Source organism: Pongo pygmaeus, chromosome 6, assembly GCF_028885625.2.
Source record: "Pongo pygmaeus isolate AG05252 chromosome 6, NHGRI_mPonPyg2-v2.0_pri, whole genome shotgun sequence".
In the NCBI taxonomy this organism is placed as follows: Eukaryota; Metazoa; Chordata; class Mammalia; order Primates; family Hominidae; genus Pongo; species Pongo pygmaeus.
The window spans coordinates 70,488,573-70,504,517 of record NC_072379.2 but is presented as its reverse complement, the minus strand read 5'-3'; the positions used below and the strand labels follow the sequence as shown (position 1 = coordinate 70,504,517).

The 15,945-nt window shown below is 34.9% G+C and overlaps 1 protein-coding gene across 14 annotated transcripts in view; it reads right to left on the bottom strand.

The window, feature by feature from the left end:
• The window catches only part of CRPPA (CDP-L-ribitol pyrophosphorylase A), a 328,167-nt gene that overhangs the window by 145,133 nt on the left and 167,089 nt on the right, over positions 1-15,945 (bottom strand). For 2 of the 14 annotated variants that reach the window (XM_054494931.2, XM_063667509.1), the window contains one exon: positions 12,688-14,347. The exons of 11 other annotated variants lie outside the window; for them this stretch is intronic. In XM_054494931.2, the coding sequence (XP_054350906.1) occupies positions 14,213-14,347 (135 nt within the window). In that variant the 3' untranslated portion in view covers positions 12,688-14,212. Of the gene's footprint in view, positions 1-4,252; positions 10,224-12,687; positions 14,348-15,945 lie in introns of those variants that run through there. One more of the 14 variants, XM_063667508.1, reaches the window with a different exon arrangement.

Sequence of the window (15,945 nt, the reverse complement as noted above, 5' to 3'; positions counted from 1 at the left end):
AAATAATTCACAGAAGATTTGATATTAAAGATTAGTAAACTTGAAGACACAGCCATAGAAACGATTTTAAATTAAACAGTAAAAAAAAAAGAAGGCAAAAAGAGGAAATTAAACAGACCACCAGTGAGATATGGATCATATTTAGTCAGCCTAATACACAGGTAATGAGAGTTGCCGGTAAGTTGGGAAAACAGAAAAACATTTGAAAAATTAATGCTGAAAACATTCCTAATTGAATGAAAAATTTAAAACCACATATCAACACATCTTAAGTATGCACGCAAAAAAGAAAAATCTTAGGCAAGGAAAGGAGGAAGACACTGTGACCCATAATGAAGAGATACATACTTCCTTTCAATCTAACCCAGAACTGATAGGCATCAGAATCTTCAAAGATATTATAATGGTTGTTGTAATTAAATCACATATATTCAAAAATTAGAGAATATATTAAAAAGGACCTAAATCAAACTTCTAGAGATGAAAACTACAGTGACTAATACAAAAAATACTGTTGTTTAAAAATTCAATGCATGTCTGCACACATAAGACAGTACAATGATGTATACCATCTCAGCATATGGATGCTGAGCTCAATTAAATGGCCAGCCAGAGCAAAGGAGCATCTGTTTGGCACATGCTTTCATAATCGTGTACAATCATAATGCACATTTGAAGAAGTAGATACTTATCTCAGTCTTCACAGATAGGGATTTGGCTTTGCAACAATAAATGAATGAGTGAAATATCAAATTCTGTTGACATATTATAATATTAGCATTTATTTTAAGTTTGAAGGTAACTTTTGTTCTACTTTATATTTATGACAAGGGTAGAGGCTACTCACTTTCAGGTTGTTGGGTCCGTTTAATTGAAAAAGATAAATTGCAAGAAAAAATGCTTCTGTACCTGTTAATATTATCAGTATTTAATAGGGCAGCCAGTTTACTATATAATCCAAATAAAAGGAGACAGGAAAAAAGAACAATTATCATCCATAATATTTTATTTCAAACTTTTGTTTTCAACTTAACATTTCTAAATGTTGCACATATAAACTAAAACAGCAATTTAGTGTTCATAATGTAATTTTGGTTTACTTAATATAGTAGTGATCCATTTAAAATTTATTCTGGGTTAAATAAAGGAGGCTACCTCCAAAAAAAAGTTTGAATATCACTCCCCAAATTTAATTTTTAAGAGGAAAATGAAGTCCCATTTAGAAATAAGAAATACTTCAAAGGTTAATACTACTGTTCAGGACACATACAGAAAACAATTTAAAATAAGACATAAGCAGTCATTTATTGACACAATAAGATGCTTCATAAAAACTAAAAGCAGGCACTTGTAAGTTAGACAATTTTGAAATAAAAAAAGTTTTTCTAAAAGGCAAAATGAAAAATTTTTAAATTGAATTCTACTAAAAAGATCAAGATAGTAAAATGCATGAAGTTTAAACTTACGTACTGTAAATGTCATAAAAACTCAGAACTAGTATTATTCTCCTTAATAGAATGTAGCAATTACTTGAGTTGCAATTTTTATTATTTCCTCATATCTGCCTCCTTTTCTGCAAGTCACTACAAAGCACCTCGTTGTAGAAGACAGCACTAGAACAGGGTACGATAGGAGACAACATAACTTGGAACATCAAGGCATGTTCAAATGAACAAATGTTTCTGAATGTCTACACATGCTGACTTGTCAAAGGAGAAGGGATATGAGCACAAGGGTATTAGGGAAGGATTCCAAGAGGAAATGTCACTCAAACTTTTAAGGAGAGTTTGGCAAGTAAAAAATTTTTTTAAAAAAGGTGTTTCAGGTAGAAAGAAAAACTCATGCAGGAAACATATCTAAGTCAGGTCACAGGGTACATATGGAGAACTATAAATAACTTAGTATTTCCAGAGGGCAAACTACTCAATAAGGAAATGAGAAAGACAGAACAGTAGAATTATGGAAGAGCCAGACCAGGCCAAGGCTTTATGATCTGAGTTTTGACCATTAAGAGATGAGAAGCATCTGAAAGTTTTCAATAAGGAGAGTAACTTGGTAAATTTATACAAGCAAAATTTCTCACGGTGGCTATGGTAAGCTCAATTGGAAACAAAAGATAGAAGTTGAGATGAATAGTTCAGAGAAGGAAAAAGACTTTTAAACATTTAAACTGCATGCATTTGAACATTTCTACCAAAACTTTGAGAAAGGATGACATTTAGGGATAAAAACATGTAAGTCAGTGTATGAGTAACACTTTAAATCATGAGGCTTCATGACCCACAGAGTGCATGTCTGTTAAAGAAACGCCTAACACATATAGGATAAAGGTACTAATAACTGTGGCAAACTAGGTCATTTCAGATTGAAAATCTGAATCAAAAATCAGCAAACTATGGGTCAAGCCTGGTCTGCTGCCTATTTGGTAAATACAGTATTCCTGGAACACAGCCATACCCATTCTTCTGCATATTGTCTATGACTGCTTTGACATGAAAACAGCAGAGTTGATAGTTGTGACAAAGACTGTGTAGACAGGCCACAAAGCCAGGAAAAAATTGCCAATTCCTAAAGTAAAAGAAGGTATCTTAGAGCCAGGCAAAGAAAGGGCTTGAGTTACTTCTTTAAAATGAGAGCATTCCACTAAATGATTTTCAAGATCCTTTTCCCTTGTAACAAAATAGGTTTGTACTATTTGAAAAGGGCAAGCATTGGCATTACTCATGAACATTATGTGATACAGTGAAATGATCACTAGGCTTAATTTTGAACTAGGGATAATGCTATCTATGATAATCAACTCTCAGGGTTGCTCTGAAGACTAAAGCCCTGGGATCATTCATTTTAAAAGAAAAGAATGGTGACTCATTATTTCAAGCTTTTCAGTGTCTGTTATTACTAACATTAACCTAATTATACTAATAATATACATTAGCAGGCCACATTTGCTGGGAGGGTTCTGGAAATTATAAATGTATTTGAAGTTCCATCTCATACCAATGGGAAGAACAAGAAACACAAGGTCATAGTTGGATTTTTGATAGTTGAGGAAACAACTCAGAACTCAGTCATTACTATGAACACATTAACTAAGAAAATTTAAATCTAGAGGCCTCTCACTATATTCTAGAAGTGGAAATACTATTCAGTACTCAAAGGAGTCATACTGGTGACTTTAACCAGTCCTACTGTTCCCAAATAAGTTTTTCAGTATTGACTCTGGGACTACCTTGACAATACTTGCTACATACACTTGCTTACATTTAGCAAGTAAAAGTAGAATTAAGCTTAAGTATTGAGCATTTAAGTAAAATTCAGTTCTACAATTCCATAAAACAAAATCTCTGGCACCCAGAAAATTGAATCATATTATACTTTTCAAAAGTATCACACATAAACTTATTGCTAACAGGATTCAAGCCAAAAAAATTTGAATCTAGAAGTTTCTGGCACTGATTCCATTAGCTTTCTATACTTTCCATACAAGAACAGTTCAGGCTTTCCAAAACCTGCAAAAGTAATCTATTTTTAGGTGGCTACAGATCTTAATCCTAAGGCAACAGCATATAAGCCTGGTAATATTCTTACCATCTTCCTGTCTGCCAATAATTCAACCAATAGAAAAGGTTTTTTTTCTGTTTTTGTTTTTCAGAATATGAAGTATTACAGTAAAAACGATTTCACTAAAAAAAAATCATCTACCATACAGACACTATAGAAGGCTTGGAAAAGACATTGTAATATAAAAGATATATTTTAAATTGTGTCTATCCCTGGAACTCTATTAAAATTCAATATTAAGAAAGTCACAAAGGAGTCTAACTTGCCTTTCAAAGAAAGCTTTAAGAGCTTTCGTACACACACACACACACACGAACAGAAAACTTTTGAATATGAATAAAATCTTTTTAATTATACTTTGCCAAAAAATCTGGGATCTTCATCTGCCTATTCAACCTTAAAAAACAAACCACAAAGTTCCCTCTCTAATCTTCCCTATCTTACTATCATTCGCCAAGTTTTATGAGACATAAAATTAGAGGTTATACTTCTTTTCTCTCATTTATTTAAGCTTCAATTCTTAATGCTTTGATCTCTTAAATATATCTTGATTTCATTTTGTTCACTCCCACTAAAACTATCTGCCTTTGTTTTGCCTGCTATAACACATACCACGGACCAGATGGCTTATTAACACCAGAAATTTATTTCTCACAGTTCTGGAAGATGGAAGTATAAGATCAGATAGCCAGCATCATCAGGTACTCATGAGGGCCGTCTTCCAGCTTGCAGACTGCCAACTTCTCATTGTGTCCTCAGGTGGTGAGAACAAACTCTGACTCTTCTTAAAATGGCATTAATCTCATTCATGAGGGCTCTACTCTCAAGATCTAATCACCTCCCAAAGGACCCACCTCCTAATACCATCATTATGAGGGTAAAGATTTCACCACATAAATTTTGAGGGGACACAAACATTCAGTCCAATACACTAACCTAGTCCTCACTACCACTATTATTTCTTGTACTATTATACTGCAGCAGCCTCCCAACTAAACCACAAATTTTTCTGCTTATTTTAATCTACTTTCTGTCCTGTATCCAGGATGTATAAAATGGAAATCTGATCACATCAATTAATACTAGGCAGTGCTGCTTTATAGACTTTAAACTTAGAAGGCCCAGCTCAAACTCAACACTTTACAATCTGCCATTCCTTCAGTTTCAGACGCACTCAGTGGCTCCTTCTAATTCCAACCACTCTATGTGCTTCTTTGTCCATATAGAAATGCCAGTCCTCTCACTCCTCACAGAGTTGGACCCTGCTCAGTCTTCCAAATCTTGGCTTCCTCTCACATCCTTAAGACGACTTCTCCAGGCTAAATTGCCTCTTTCTCAAGCACACCTGGCTAAATTTCTCAAACCTTAGGTGGTAGATAGAAGGGAAAGGGACCAGGGATTTTGTCAACTCCCAGTCACTAAAGTACTTTCCTGGCTAACTCTGGTCATTTTAAGTAAACTCTTATTATGAATCCTTATTTTAGAAAAAACAGACCAATACAATTATTTCCTTAATATATAATAACCTGGAAAATTAGCTTATATAGAATATTTCAGTAATCTAAATTAAGATGCTTTTTTTAAAAAAGATTATATTATCAAATAAGCTCCATGTAGGCCAAAATATCTATCGCACAGACATTAAATCAATACTATGTGAATCCATATTAAATAATCTATTAGGTAAGGGAGAGAATAAGATCATTCCCTGCCAAGTGCTAACTGGATAGTATATACAAAATAAGTTTAAAATGAATTGGTAGGAAGAAATAGTGTGAGCATTACTCACTATGGAGTCATTCTCAGATGGAAGGGCTTGGATAGACACGAAAGGATAGATTCACTGGTGAAAAAATATTTTTTAGCAGTTATTAAGCAGAGAGAAAAAATGAAACACAAAAAGGGAAAATTTAGACTTAATCTGTAAAAATTGGACATAAAAAAAGGAGGATAAGAAATGGACAAATACAAGAGAAAACATCAAAATAACCTATGAGTCTTGTGATAAGAATTAACACAGAAGGTCTCAAAAATGGCTTGAAATAGGAATACCATATCACCTGACTCATGTTTAACATGACTGTTAAAACCTGAATTATTCTGCTAAATCTACACATTAAATCTACACATGCACAAGAGCATATGAAAGCAAAAAGACTTCACAGCATGTTCTAGCATAGAAAATATTTTTAGAAAAAGAAGCCATTTAGGGCCAGGCACAGTGGCTCATGCCTGTAATCCCAGCACTCTGGGAGGCCAAGGTGGGTGGGTAACTTGAAGTCAGGAGTTTGAGACCAGCCTGGCCAACATGGTGAAACCCCGTCTCTACTAAAAATACAAAAAATTAGCCAGGCGTGGTGGCAGGTGACTGTAATCCCAGCTACTCAGGAGGTGGAGGCAGGAGAATTGCTTGAACCGTGAGGCAGAGGTTGCAGTGAACTGAGATCATGCCACTGCACTCCAGCCTGAGCCACAGAGCAAGACTGTCTCAAAAAAAAAAAAAAAAAAGCAAGCCATTTAGATGCCATCAAAGGCATCCCACTCTGTTTACAGATCAGGATTTTGAACTAAAGTTCAAAAACATTAAGTAACTTGGACAGGTTAAGAGACACTTGTTATTTGAAGACCTAGTACTTGTGCCTTAAATCTTAACTCTAGATTCGGTATCCTTACCATGCTCATTTTACAAGTTACATTTATACATGAAGTAATGCTCTTTTAAATATTATAATAACAAAGCCATATTAAAAGGCATACTTAAATTGTATTAATTTTAGGTATTAATTACAAAATATAACCGTTAACTTTAATAAATGATATTGAAAATATTTGGTTCCATCTTTGTAAAGAAATAGCATATAAGAATTAAAGCTAAAGTCTATTTCCATTATTTAAATAGAAGTCAATAGCAAAAAAAAAAACAAAAAAACAAAAAAACCCCAAAAAACTAGTGAGAGAAGTTGCCAGGCATCTTTTAAAAAAACTGAATGACCACATAAATTGTTCAAATTTCTTACCTAGGGCTACAATCAATGTGAAATGCCTAATAAAGTCTAGTTTCATTTATTTTGCCTCCTGTGCATTTCATCTTAAATGTTATAAACTGATTTACTAGAATAGCACTGGAAAATAAATTCAAAATCTTGCCAATCTCAGTCATCTGACCAACTTGACAAAACTACTTAAAATAGGGAAATAAATAGCAATACCAAACCCTGTGGTTAATCAAGAAAAATTCACTCATAAAACTTAGACAAAGTCCTCTGGAATTCATTTTATTCACACATTGCTTCAGAATTCCATTCTATCTGAAAATAACTTACCATTAAAAGAATGAATACTAGCGAGGTATGCCCTATGAGAATCATTTCTTTATACATCAGTCACATGTCCATCACAACTAATCTCAGGGAGTATTCTATATCCCATAACACAAACTTTCCATTAATCATTTAGTCATAAGCAAAGATCTCCTAAAACTTATAACAACACCGTCAATTCTTTCTATTCAACATCTCCTACTAGAATGATTTCATCATTCCTCATTTTTGTGTTAGAAATGAATCCATTCATGACCTCAACTAGATAAAGGTTCCAAAGGTATTTTTAACCAGTATTTATTTAGGTTTTCTTATTGATTTAGGCAGGAAATACCTGAGACTTACTACATTAGCAGAAAACGCATGAAAAAATTTATAGAATTTATACAAGTAATTGTATTTCTGCCACTGGAGCAGTGTACAACTATGAAAGAGAAAATTTTAATATCTCTTCAGTGCCAACATAAAAATTCAGTATATAATAAAGCTATAGTTTTTCTGATTAAAAAAAAAATGAAAGAATCCATAAGGCTACAGTAGCAATAAGGTTGAGACAGGAATGGAACAGGGATTTGGACTGGCCTGCTCTTAAAGTCAATCATTGGTTATTACACACATACACACACATACACACACACACACACACACTATTCATTTAAAAATGTAAACTATCAGGGACCTGAAACAGATGATAAAAAGTAGACCCAGTACGGATGCAGTGAGAACTAAAATAGCCAGCTCTTTTGTTTGATATGAACTTGTGCCTTGAAAACACATTTTCTTAGTCTAGTAATAATAGTTAACAGAAGAACAAGCAGTTAAGTAAAAGATGACAAAGATATGTCTGGGATCCCGTATTAAATTTAACAGCATCATCGATTTTTATAACAAATCCAGTAAGGCTCAATACCCTCTATGAAGCTAAAGTAAGAAGCCATTAGCACACAAAAGGAATCACTATGTTTTTTAAATTGTCATTTTTTATTAAGAAGGAATATTAAACACATATATGTGTGTATATTTCTACTTTTTCCATGCTATTACTTAGTACATTCATGAGAACATAAAAATAACAGGTATATATGATACACAGTAATACACTAGATTGATTCAGTTGCTGGCTCTGCCACTGGTGAGCTTTGGAACATTCTGGAAACAATTTACATCTGTGACAGTTTCTCCAGATGTGAAAATATCAAATGTAAATGGATGGTGACTTTCTTTTCTTTTCTTTTTTTAATTTGCTGACATGTTCAAATACTAAATATTTTCAAGTATTTTAAAGATAATTTATTGTAATGTCAATAAACTACTTCCTAATAACTAGAACTCAATTCAATACTTTTGAAGGTTATGTTTCTCACAGTATTAAAATTTCCCTTGGTAATTTATGCTTTTAGCTAAAGTAAATTCATGAGATTTTTAACTCTCATAAAACACCAATAAAATCATTGTATATACAAGCAGAGAAAAGCAAAGCTCTCATGTAATTATCTAGATAACTACAGTAAAACTTTTGCTATGGAAAATGCGATTAACTATTTTATCGAGTAAAATTAAAGAGTTTGCTTTATATTTTGAACTTAGATTTGTTGCCAATTTCTTCCCACTTTTAACAATTAAACACTTATTTGGTACCTATTATGTGAACTTGCTGTGTTTCTTTAAAAAAGCTTTAAATAACAAAATATTGTCCACTATTTTATCTAATAGTAGAAAAAGATATTTTGGGAAAACCTTGACAGAATCAAATACATGAGGAACTTTATTTTACTTTTTGGATGTGGGAAGGTATTATTTGTGGTTTTACATAATACTGCTAAAAAACATATACAGTTCGTTTTTTCTCCTGAAATCTCCTTTATCACTGGGTAAAAAAACAGCTCTCTGATCACTAACTTGTAAGCAAGGAACTCAGCCTACAGTTCAGATTCTTACTGCCTGTAAATCTTGTTTAATGTAGGTAAAAATCTATTCTTTTTCTTTTTCTTTTTTTTTTTTTTTTTTTTTTTTTTGGGGTGGGGGAGATAGAGTCTCGCTTTGTCGCCCAGGCTGGAATGCAGTGGTGCGATCTCGGTTCACTGCCTCCCAGGTTCCAGCGATTCTTCTGCCTCTGCCTCCAGAGTAGCTGGGATGGGACTACAGGCACCTGCCAACACACCCGGCTAATTTTTTGTATTTTTAGTAGAGATGGGATTTTACCATGTTAGCCAAGATGGTCTCAATCTCCTGACCTCATGATCTGCCCGCCTCTGCCTCCCAAAATGTTGGGATTACAGGCTTGAGCCACCGCGCCCGGCCAAATCTAATCTTTTTAAAGTGATTTTTACCTGAGAAATTTTATGAATTTACCTTTTAGTACTGCAACACATTTACTATATTACTTCCTTTTTCTAAGAATGTTTTCATGATTACTTAATGAACAAAAACACATAAGAGAAGAAAACAGAGAACTGGATATGTCCCATGTTCATATCATATCTTTTGTGACAGGTCACCACCCAAAAAACTTTTAGAAAATCCTTTTTGAAAGATGCAATCTGACAGAGGTGGTAGCAATACGAGACACCCCCGTAAATGCAAGGAACAGAAGGCTAACAATAACTTCAGTCAAATCAGGGCAAAAATTGAGCTCCTCGACAACAGAGTATAGACGAAGCATTTAGAAAAATCACATATGAAAAAAGTTTCAAACATAATTTTGAAAGAATTTTATTTTTACAAAAGAAAGTGATGGTTTGTAGCATTAGATTTTTCTTCTTAAGACATAAGGGATCTAAACTTATAAAATTCCGTTATGCTGACCAGTCTCTAATAAAAAAAAAAATTTCACCTGAGTAGGGATATTCTCTTAGTATAAGGTGTGGTGTTATCAGGCAAGTATTTCTAAAAGCTCACAGTTAAAAGACTGCATAGAATCATAATGTCATACTAACATACACAGATTCATTAAGAACAGAACATTTATAATATGACCCACACGACAATTTCAGGCCACTTAACGCTGAAATCTATTTTACTTCAAGTAATCAATATCACCACCAGTCTCTAAATGGTTTGGGTCTGTGTTCCCACCCAAATCTCATTTCAAATTGTAATTCCCACATGTCAAAGGCAGGACCTATAATCCTGATGTGTCAAGGGAGGGAGGTGATTGAAACATGGGGGTGGTTTCCCCCATGCTGTTCTCGTGATAGTGAGTTCTCCTGAGATCTGATGGTTTTGTAAGTGTTTGGAAGTTCCTCCTTCATTCTTCTCTCACTTGTCGCCTTTTGAAGACGGTGCCTGCTTCTCCTTCCACCATGATTGTAAGTTTCCTGAAGCCTCCCCAGCCACGCGGAACTGTGAGAATTAAACCTCCTTTGTTTACAGGTTGTCCTGTCTAGGGTAGTATCTTTATAGCCGTGTGAAAACAGACTAATAGAGTAGATGATGGCAAAAATCTGTAGAATTCTGAGAATTCAATATAATTACAATAAAATAAAGTTACATCTAGAAAAACATAAGTATTTTATTAAGTTGGTCAAAGTAATACTGTCAGACTCCTTAAATCATGCTAAATAGCATAGAAATGAGAACTTCTCAAAAGACTACATAAAACATATAAAAATAAAGGAGAATAATGACCGAAGAGATGGTCCAAAGATATTTCTAATATCAAAGGATTAATAATGAATATTTTTAGAAATCTAGAAGTACCCTAAAAATATTTTAGAAAAACTAACCACCTCAAAGCTGGGTGCAGTGGCCACATCTGTAATCCCAACACTTTGGGAGGCCAAGGTGGAAAGATTGCTTGAGCTCAGGAGTTTAAGACCAGACTGGGCAGCACAACAAGACCTCATTTCTACCAAAACTTAAAAAAATTAGCCAGGCATAGTGGTGTGAACCTGTACTCCCAGCTACTTAGGAGGAAGATCACTTGAGCCTGGGAGATGGAGGCTTAATTGAGCTATGATCACACTATACTCCAGCTTAGACAACAGAGTGAGACCCTGTTTCAGTCAATTAATCAATCAATCAATCAATAACCACTTGAAATGAAGCATATCACAACATACTATTATATAATGTCCACAAGATTATACAAAAAGCTTAATTTTGCAAACATAACCTAAAGGATTTTAATAAGATAAGACTATTTTAATAAGTATCTTAGTTTTTTAAAAAACAAAGTCTCAAATTTTTTTTTCTGCTCTTCATGGTGAAAATTTGTTCCCTTCTGTAAGTAGATCTTAGAATAGTAGCCTCTTACTTGTGCCAGTTTATCTTAGCTAACAAAAATTTCACATGTTAAATAATCTCTAGCCCATTTCACCTTTCATTAGAGACAAAAAGTTGATCTTCATGTAGTCAAGATCTCTGCAGAACCTAAAATAAAATCCAATTATGCTAGATACCAATGTACCAACAACCAAGCACCATTAACTATCCACTCACTGCTTAACTTCTTCCAGGAGAAATAATACACATGAGGTTCAAAGTTACATGTCCCTTTAGAATATCTATTGAATGACAGATACCAGGGAATTCCAAAGTATTTTTATATACTTGAGAATGTAAGAGACAATGGAGGTTTCATCAGTATTGTAGGCTGAAAGAAATTTCTACCATTCAAACCTAACCCAATGTTGTTTTTGCCAAATGCCCACCTAAGTTGACATTCAGCCTCATTTTTCTTTAATATCTGTTCTTGTAGACTAAAAAGTGATGACACTGCAAATGACAACCTTAACTAGTCTCTCTATTGAAAAGTCTCATAAATGTCTAATAGCCACAATTTTACTTGGCTACTTCAGATGGACTGAAATTGGAACTCAAAGACTCTTGTATAAGAAAAAGAACCATTGTAAACCATTGCAAATCTCAGCCAAGACAAAATGGCCTTTAAACATTTACAATAAATGCACTGAATATCTGTGGAATCACATAACTCAAAAATAAAAACGGACATATTTTTCTATAACTTTGATATCATTTTGTAATATATTTTCTGATGAATAAAACCTACTTGCTTAGGAAAGCAAGTGATCACACTCTTTTTGACCATTCTTTTCAAATTTTAAAGTTGTTTAACAAAAGTCTTATATTTAAAAAAAAAAAAAAAAAAAAAAAAAAGCTTGTGGTAGGGCCTCTTTCTTGGTTTAATCTTCCAGAAAAGTTAATTCAGACAGAATGAAAGAGAACACTATAGCCTCTAAAGTGCCTGGTATGCAATTTTCCAATTACAAACATATGTATACATGTCTGCATATGAATTTGCACATGCAAACACTCTATGTATGTATGTGTATCAGTAGTTTTTCCTCTTATTAATGAGTAAACTGTGACATATCTAGATTTAAGACTTTCATTTTACTTTATTTTATAATTATCATATTTTCCATACATCTATTAATTTGGTGCACATTTGAAATGTTCTGCCAAATTTTCATTAATAGGAAAACTGAAATTGCTTTCTGGCCATTTTTGGTGAAGGTGGTATCAGAAGGAAAAAGGATGAAGCCTGATCAGTCATATTCACAATCACTGACAGGACAATTCAAACACCCAGACACTATTCACTTGCCTCTCCATCCAAGAAGCCAGCATTACTTACTGTATGCTTTCTAGTGATTTGCTCCATCCTATGGATACAGATTCTAGATATAATCTAGTGACACATTTTTCTATTAAGGTAATAATGCTCATAATATCACCACACTAAGTCTGCCTATGCAATGGAAAAGTAACAGGCATACCTCAAAAATATTGGGAGTTTCGCTCCAGACTACTGGAGCCAATAAAGCAAATATCACAATAAAGTGAGTCACATGAAATTTTTTATTTCCCATGGCATATAAAAGTCATATTTACATTATACTATCGTCCGTTAAGTGCACAATAGCATTATGACTAAACAATAATATACATATCTTAAATTAAAACCGTGTATTGCTAAAAATCCTAATGAACATTTGAGCCTTCAGTGAGTCCTAATCTTTTTGCTGGCATAATGGCTCCTGACTGTTCATGGTGGTGGTTGCTGAAGGTTGGGTGGATGTGGCAACTTCTTAAAATAAGACAACAACATAATTCACCGCCTAGAGTGATCCTTCTTTTCACAAAAAAAATTTCTCTGTAGAATGGGATGCTGTTTGATAGCATTTGACTCACAACAGAATTTCTTTCAAAGTTGGACTTAATCTTCTCAAACTCTGCTGCTGCTTTATCAACTAAGTTTATATAATATTGTAAATCCTTTATTGTCATTTCAACAATGTTCACAGTATCTTCACCAGAAGTAAATTCCATCTCAAGAAACCACTTTCTCTTTGCTCATCCATAAGAAGCAACTCCTCATCCATCTAAGTGTTATGAAATTGCAGCAATTTAGTCATATATTCAGACTCTACTTCTATTCTCTTGCTATTGCCACCACATCAGCAGTTACTTCCCCTTGTTGAAGTCACATCCCTCCGAGTCTTCCATGAGGGTTGGATTATGACCCCCCATGAATCATGAATGTTCCTAATGGCAACTAACAGGGTGAATCCTTTCCAGAAGGTTTTCAATTTACTTTGCTCAGATCCATCAGAGGAATCTGTCTAGGGCAGTGATAGCCTTAAATAAGGTATTTCTTCAAAAATAAGACATGAAAATCTAAATGACTCCTTGATTTATAAGCTGATGAATAAATGTTGTGTTAGCAGATATAAAGTAACATTAATTTTCTTATACTCCATCAAAGATCTTGGGTAACTAGGTACATTGTCAATAAGCAGTAATATTTTGAAAGGAATCTTTCTTTCTGAGCATTAAGTCTCAAAAGTGGGCTTAAAATATTCAGTAAACCATGCTGTAAACAGATGTGCTGTCATCCAGGTTTTGTACTTCCATTTATAGAGCACAGACAGAGAGCAGACTTAGCATAATTCTTAAGGGTCCTAGGACTTTCAGAATGGTAAGTGAGCACTGCCTTCAACTGAAAGTCACTAGCTGCATTAGCTCCTAACAAGTGTCAGTCTATCATTTGAAGCTAGGCATTGACTTCTCTTCTCTGTCCATAGAAGCCCTACCTGGCATGTTCTTCCAATAGAAGGCTGTCCCATCTACATTGAAAAATCTGCCATTTAGCATTGCTATGTTCATCAATTATCTCAGCTAGATCTTCTGGATAACTTAGTGCAGCCTCAACATCAGCACTTGCTGCTTGACCTTGCACTTTTCTGTTATGAAGACAATTTTGTCTTTTTAAACCACATGAATAAACTGCTAGCTTCAAACTCTTCTTCTGTAACTTCTTCACTTTCTGCAGGCTTCACAGAACTGAAGGGAATTAGGGCCTTGCTCTAAATTAGGCTTTGTATCTTTTGATTGAAAGTGACTGACACAGGACTCTTCCTTTCACTTGAACACACAGGGGTCATTGTAGGGTTATTGATTGGCCTGATTTCAATATTGTTTTGTTTCAGGGAATAGGGAATCTCAAAGAGAAGGAGAGAGATGAGGAAACAGTCAAAAGAGCAATAAGAACACACACAACATTTATCAGTTAAGCTTGCCACCGTATACAGATATGATTTGCAGTGTTCCAGCACAACAATAGTAACATCAGAGATCACTGATCATAGACTACCATAGCAGATATAATAAAGATGAAAAAGTTTAAAATATTGTGAGAATTACCAAAACGTGATAGAGACAGGAAGTGAGCATACACTGTGGGAAAAATGGTACCAATAGACTTGCCAGACACAGGGTTGCCAAAAAACTTCAATTTGTAAAACATGTATCTTCAGAGTGCAATAAACTGAAGTATGCCTACGTTCAAGTATTATAAAGGGATAATATTCTGATTTAAAATAAACATTGTACAATATTTTAGCATACAGACTTTTAATTCTATTTTAAAACTAGTTGTGAGAGACATGTACACCCTAACTAAAGGGTTATCTTTTCTCTTAGCTTAGTACAGGAACAACAGACAGCCAGACAATTTTGCCATTCACTGGGACACACGAGATGGAACCCAATAGAAGTCAAGAGAAAACTAAATTCAAATATTTACAGAGGGAATAGAAAGGCCTAGGATTGAGACACAATAGCAATGAACAGAAGAACTAACAGTTCAAAACTTAGGGCTAAGCACAGTGGCTCATGACCGTAATCTCAGCACTTTGGAAGGCAGGAGCGTTGCTTGAGGCCAGGAGTTCATGAACAGCCTGAGCAACAAAGTGAGACCCCATCTCTACAAAAAATAGAAAAAAAAATCAGCCAAATGTGGCAGCATACACCTGTAGCCTCAGCTACTCAAGTGGCTGAGCTGGAGGGATCACTTGAGCCCAAAAGGTTGAGTCTGCAGTGAGCCATAATCATGCCACTGCAATCCAGCCTGGGCAAAAGAGTGAGACTCTAACTCAAAAAATAATTATAAGAGAGCCTATGTGCCTGTCTTTGTGCATTTGGTGGAGGGGGACAGAGAGAGAAACGTAAAAGGAAAACTCATAGGTGGCAGATTCCAATTTGGGTGCCTATATAGCCATAGCTGTACTACCATTAAGAAAAGAAGTCAACTTATAGAGAACGTGCTTCTGTGATATATCTGACAGGCTAAATTTGAAAGGGGAGTACTCCAATGGAAGTACCTAATAAAATGTTGGGAAATAGTGAGACAACTCAAGATGGCCAAATAGGAACAGCTCCCATCTGCAGCTCCCAGCAAGATCCACACAGAAGGCAGGTGATTTCTGCATTTCCAACTGAGGTACCTGGCTCATCTCATTGGGACTGGTTGGACAGTGGGTGTAGCCCACGGAGGGCGAGCTGAAGAAGGGTGGGGCGTCGCCTCACATGGGAAGTGCAAGCAGTCAGGGGATTTCCCTTTCCTAGCCAAGGGAAGCCATGACAGACTGTACTTGGAGGAACAGTATACTTCTGCCCAGATACTGTGCTTTTCCCAAGGTCTTTGCAACTGGCAGACCCAGAGATTCCCTCCAATGCTTGGCTCAGTGGGACCCACACCCACAGAGCCCAGCAAGCTAAGATCTATTGGCTTGAAATTCTCGCTGCTAGTACAGCAGTC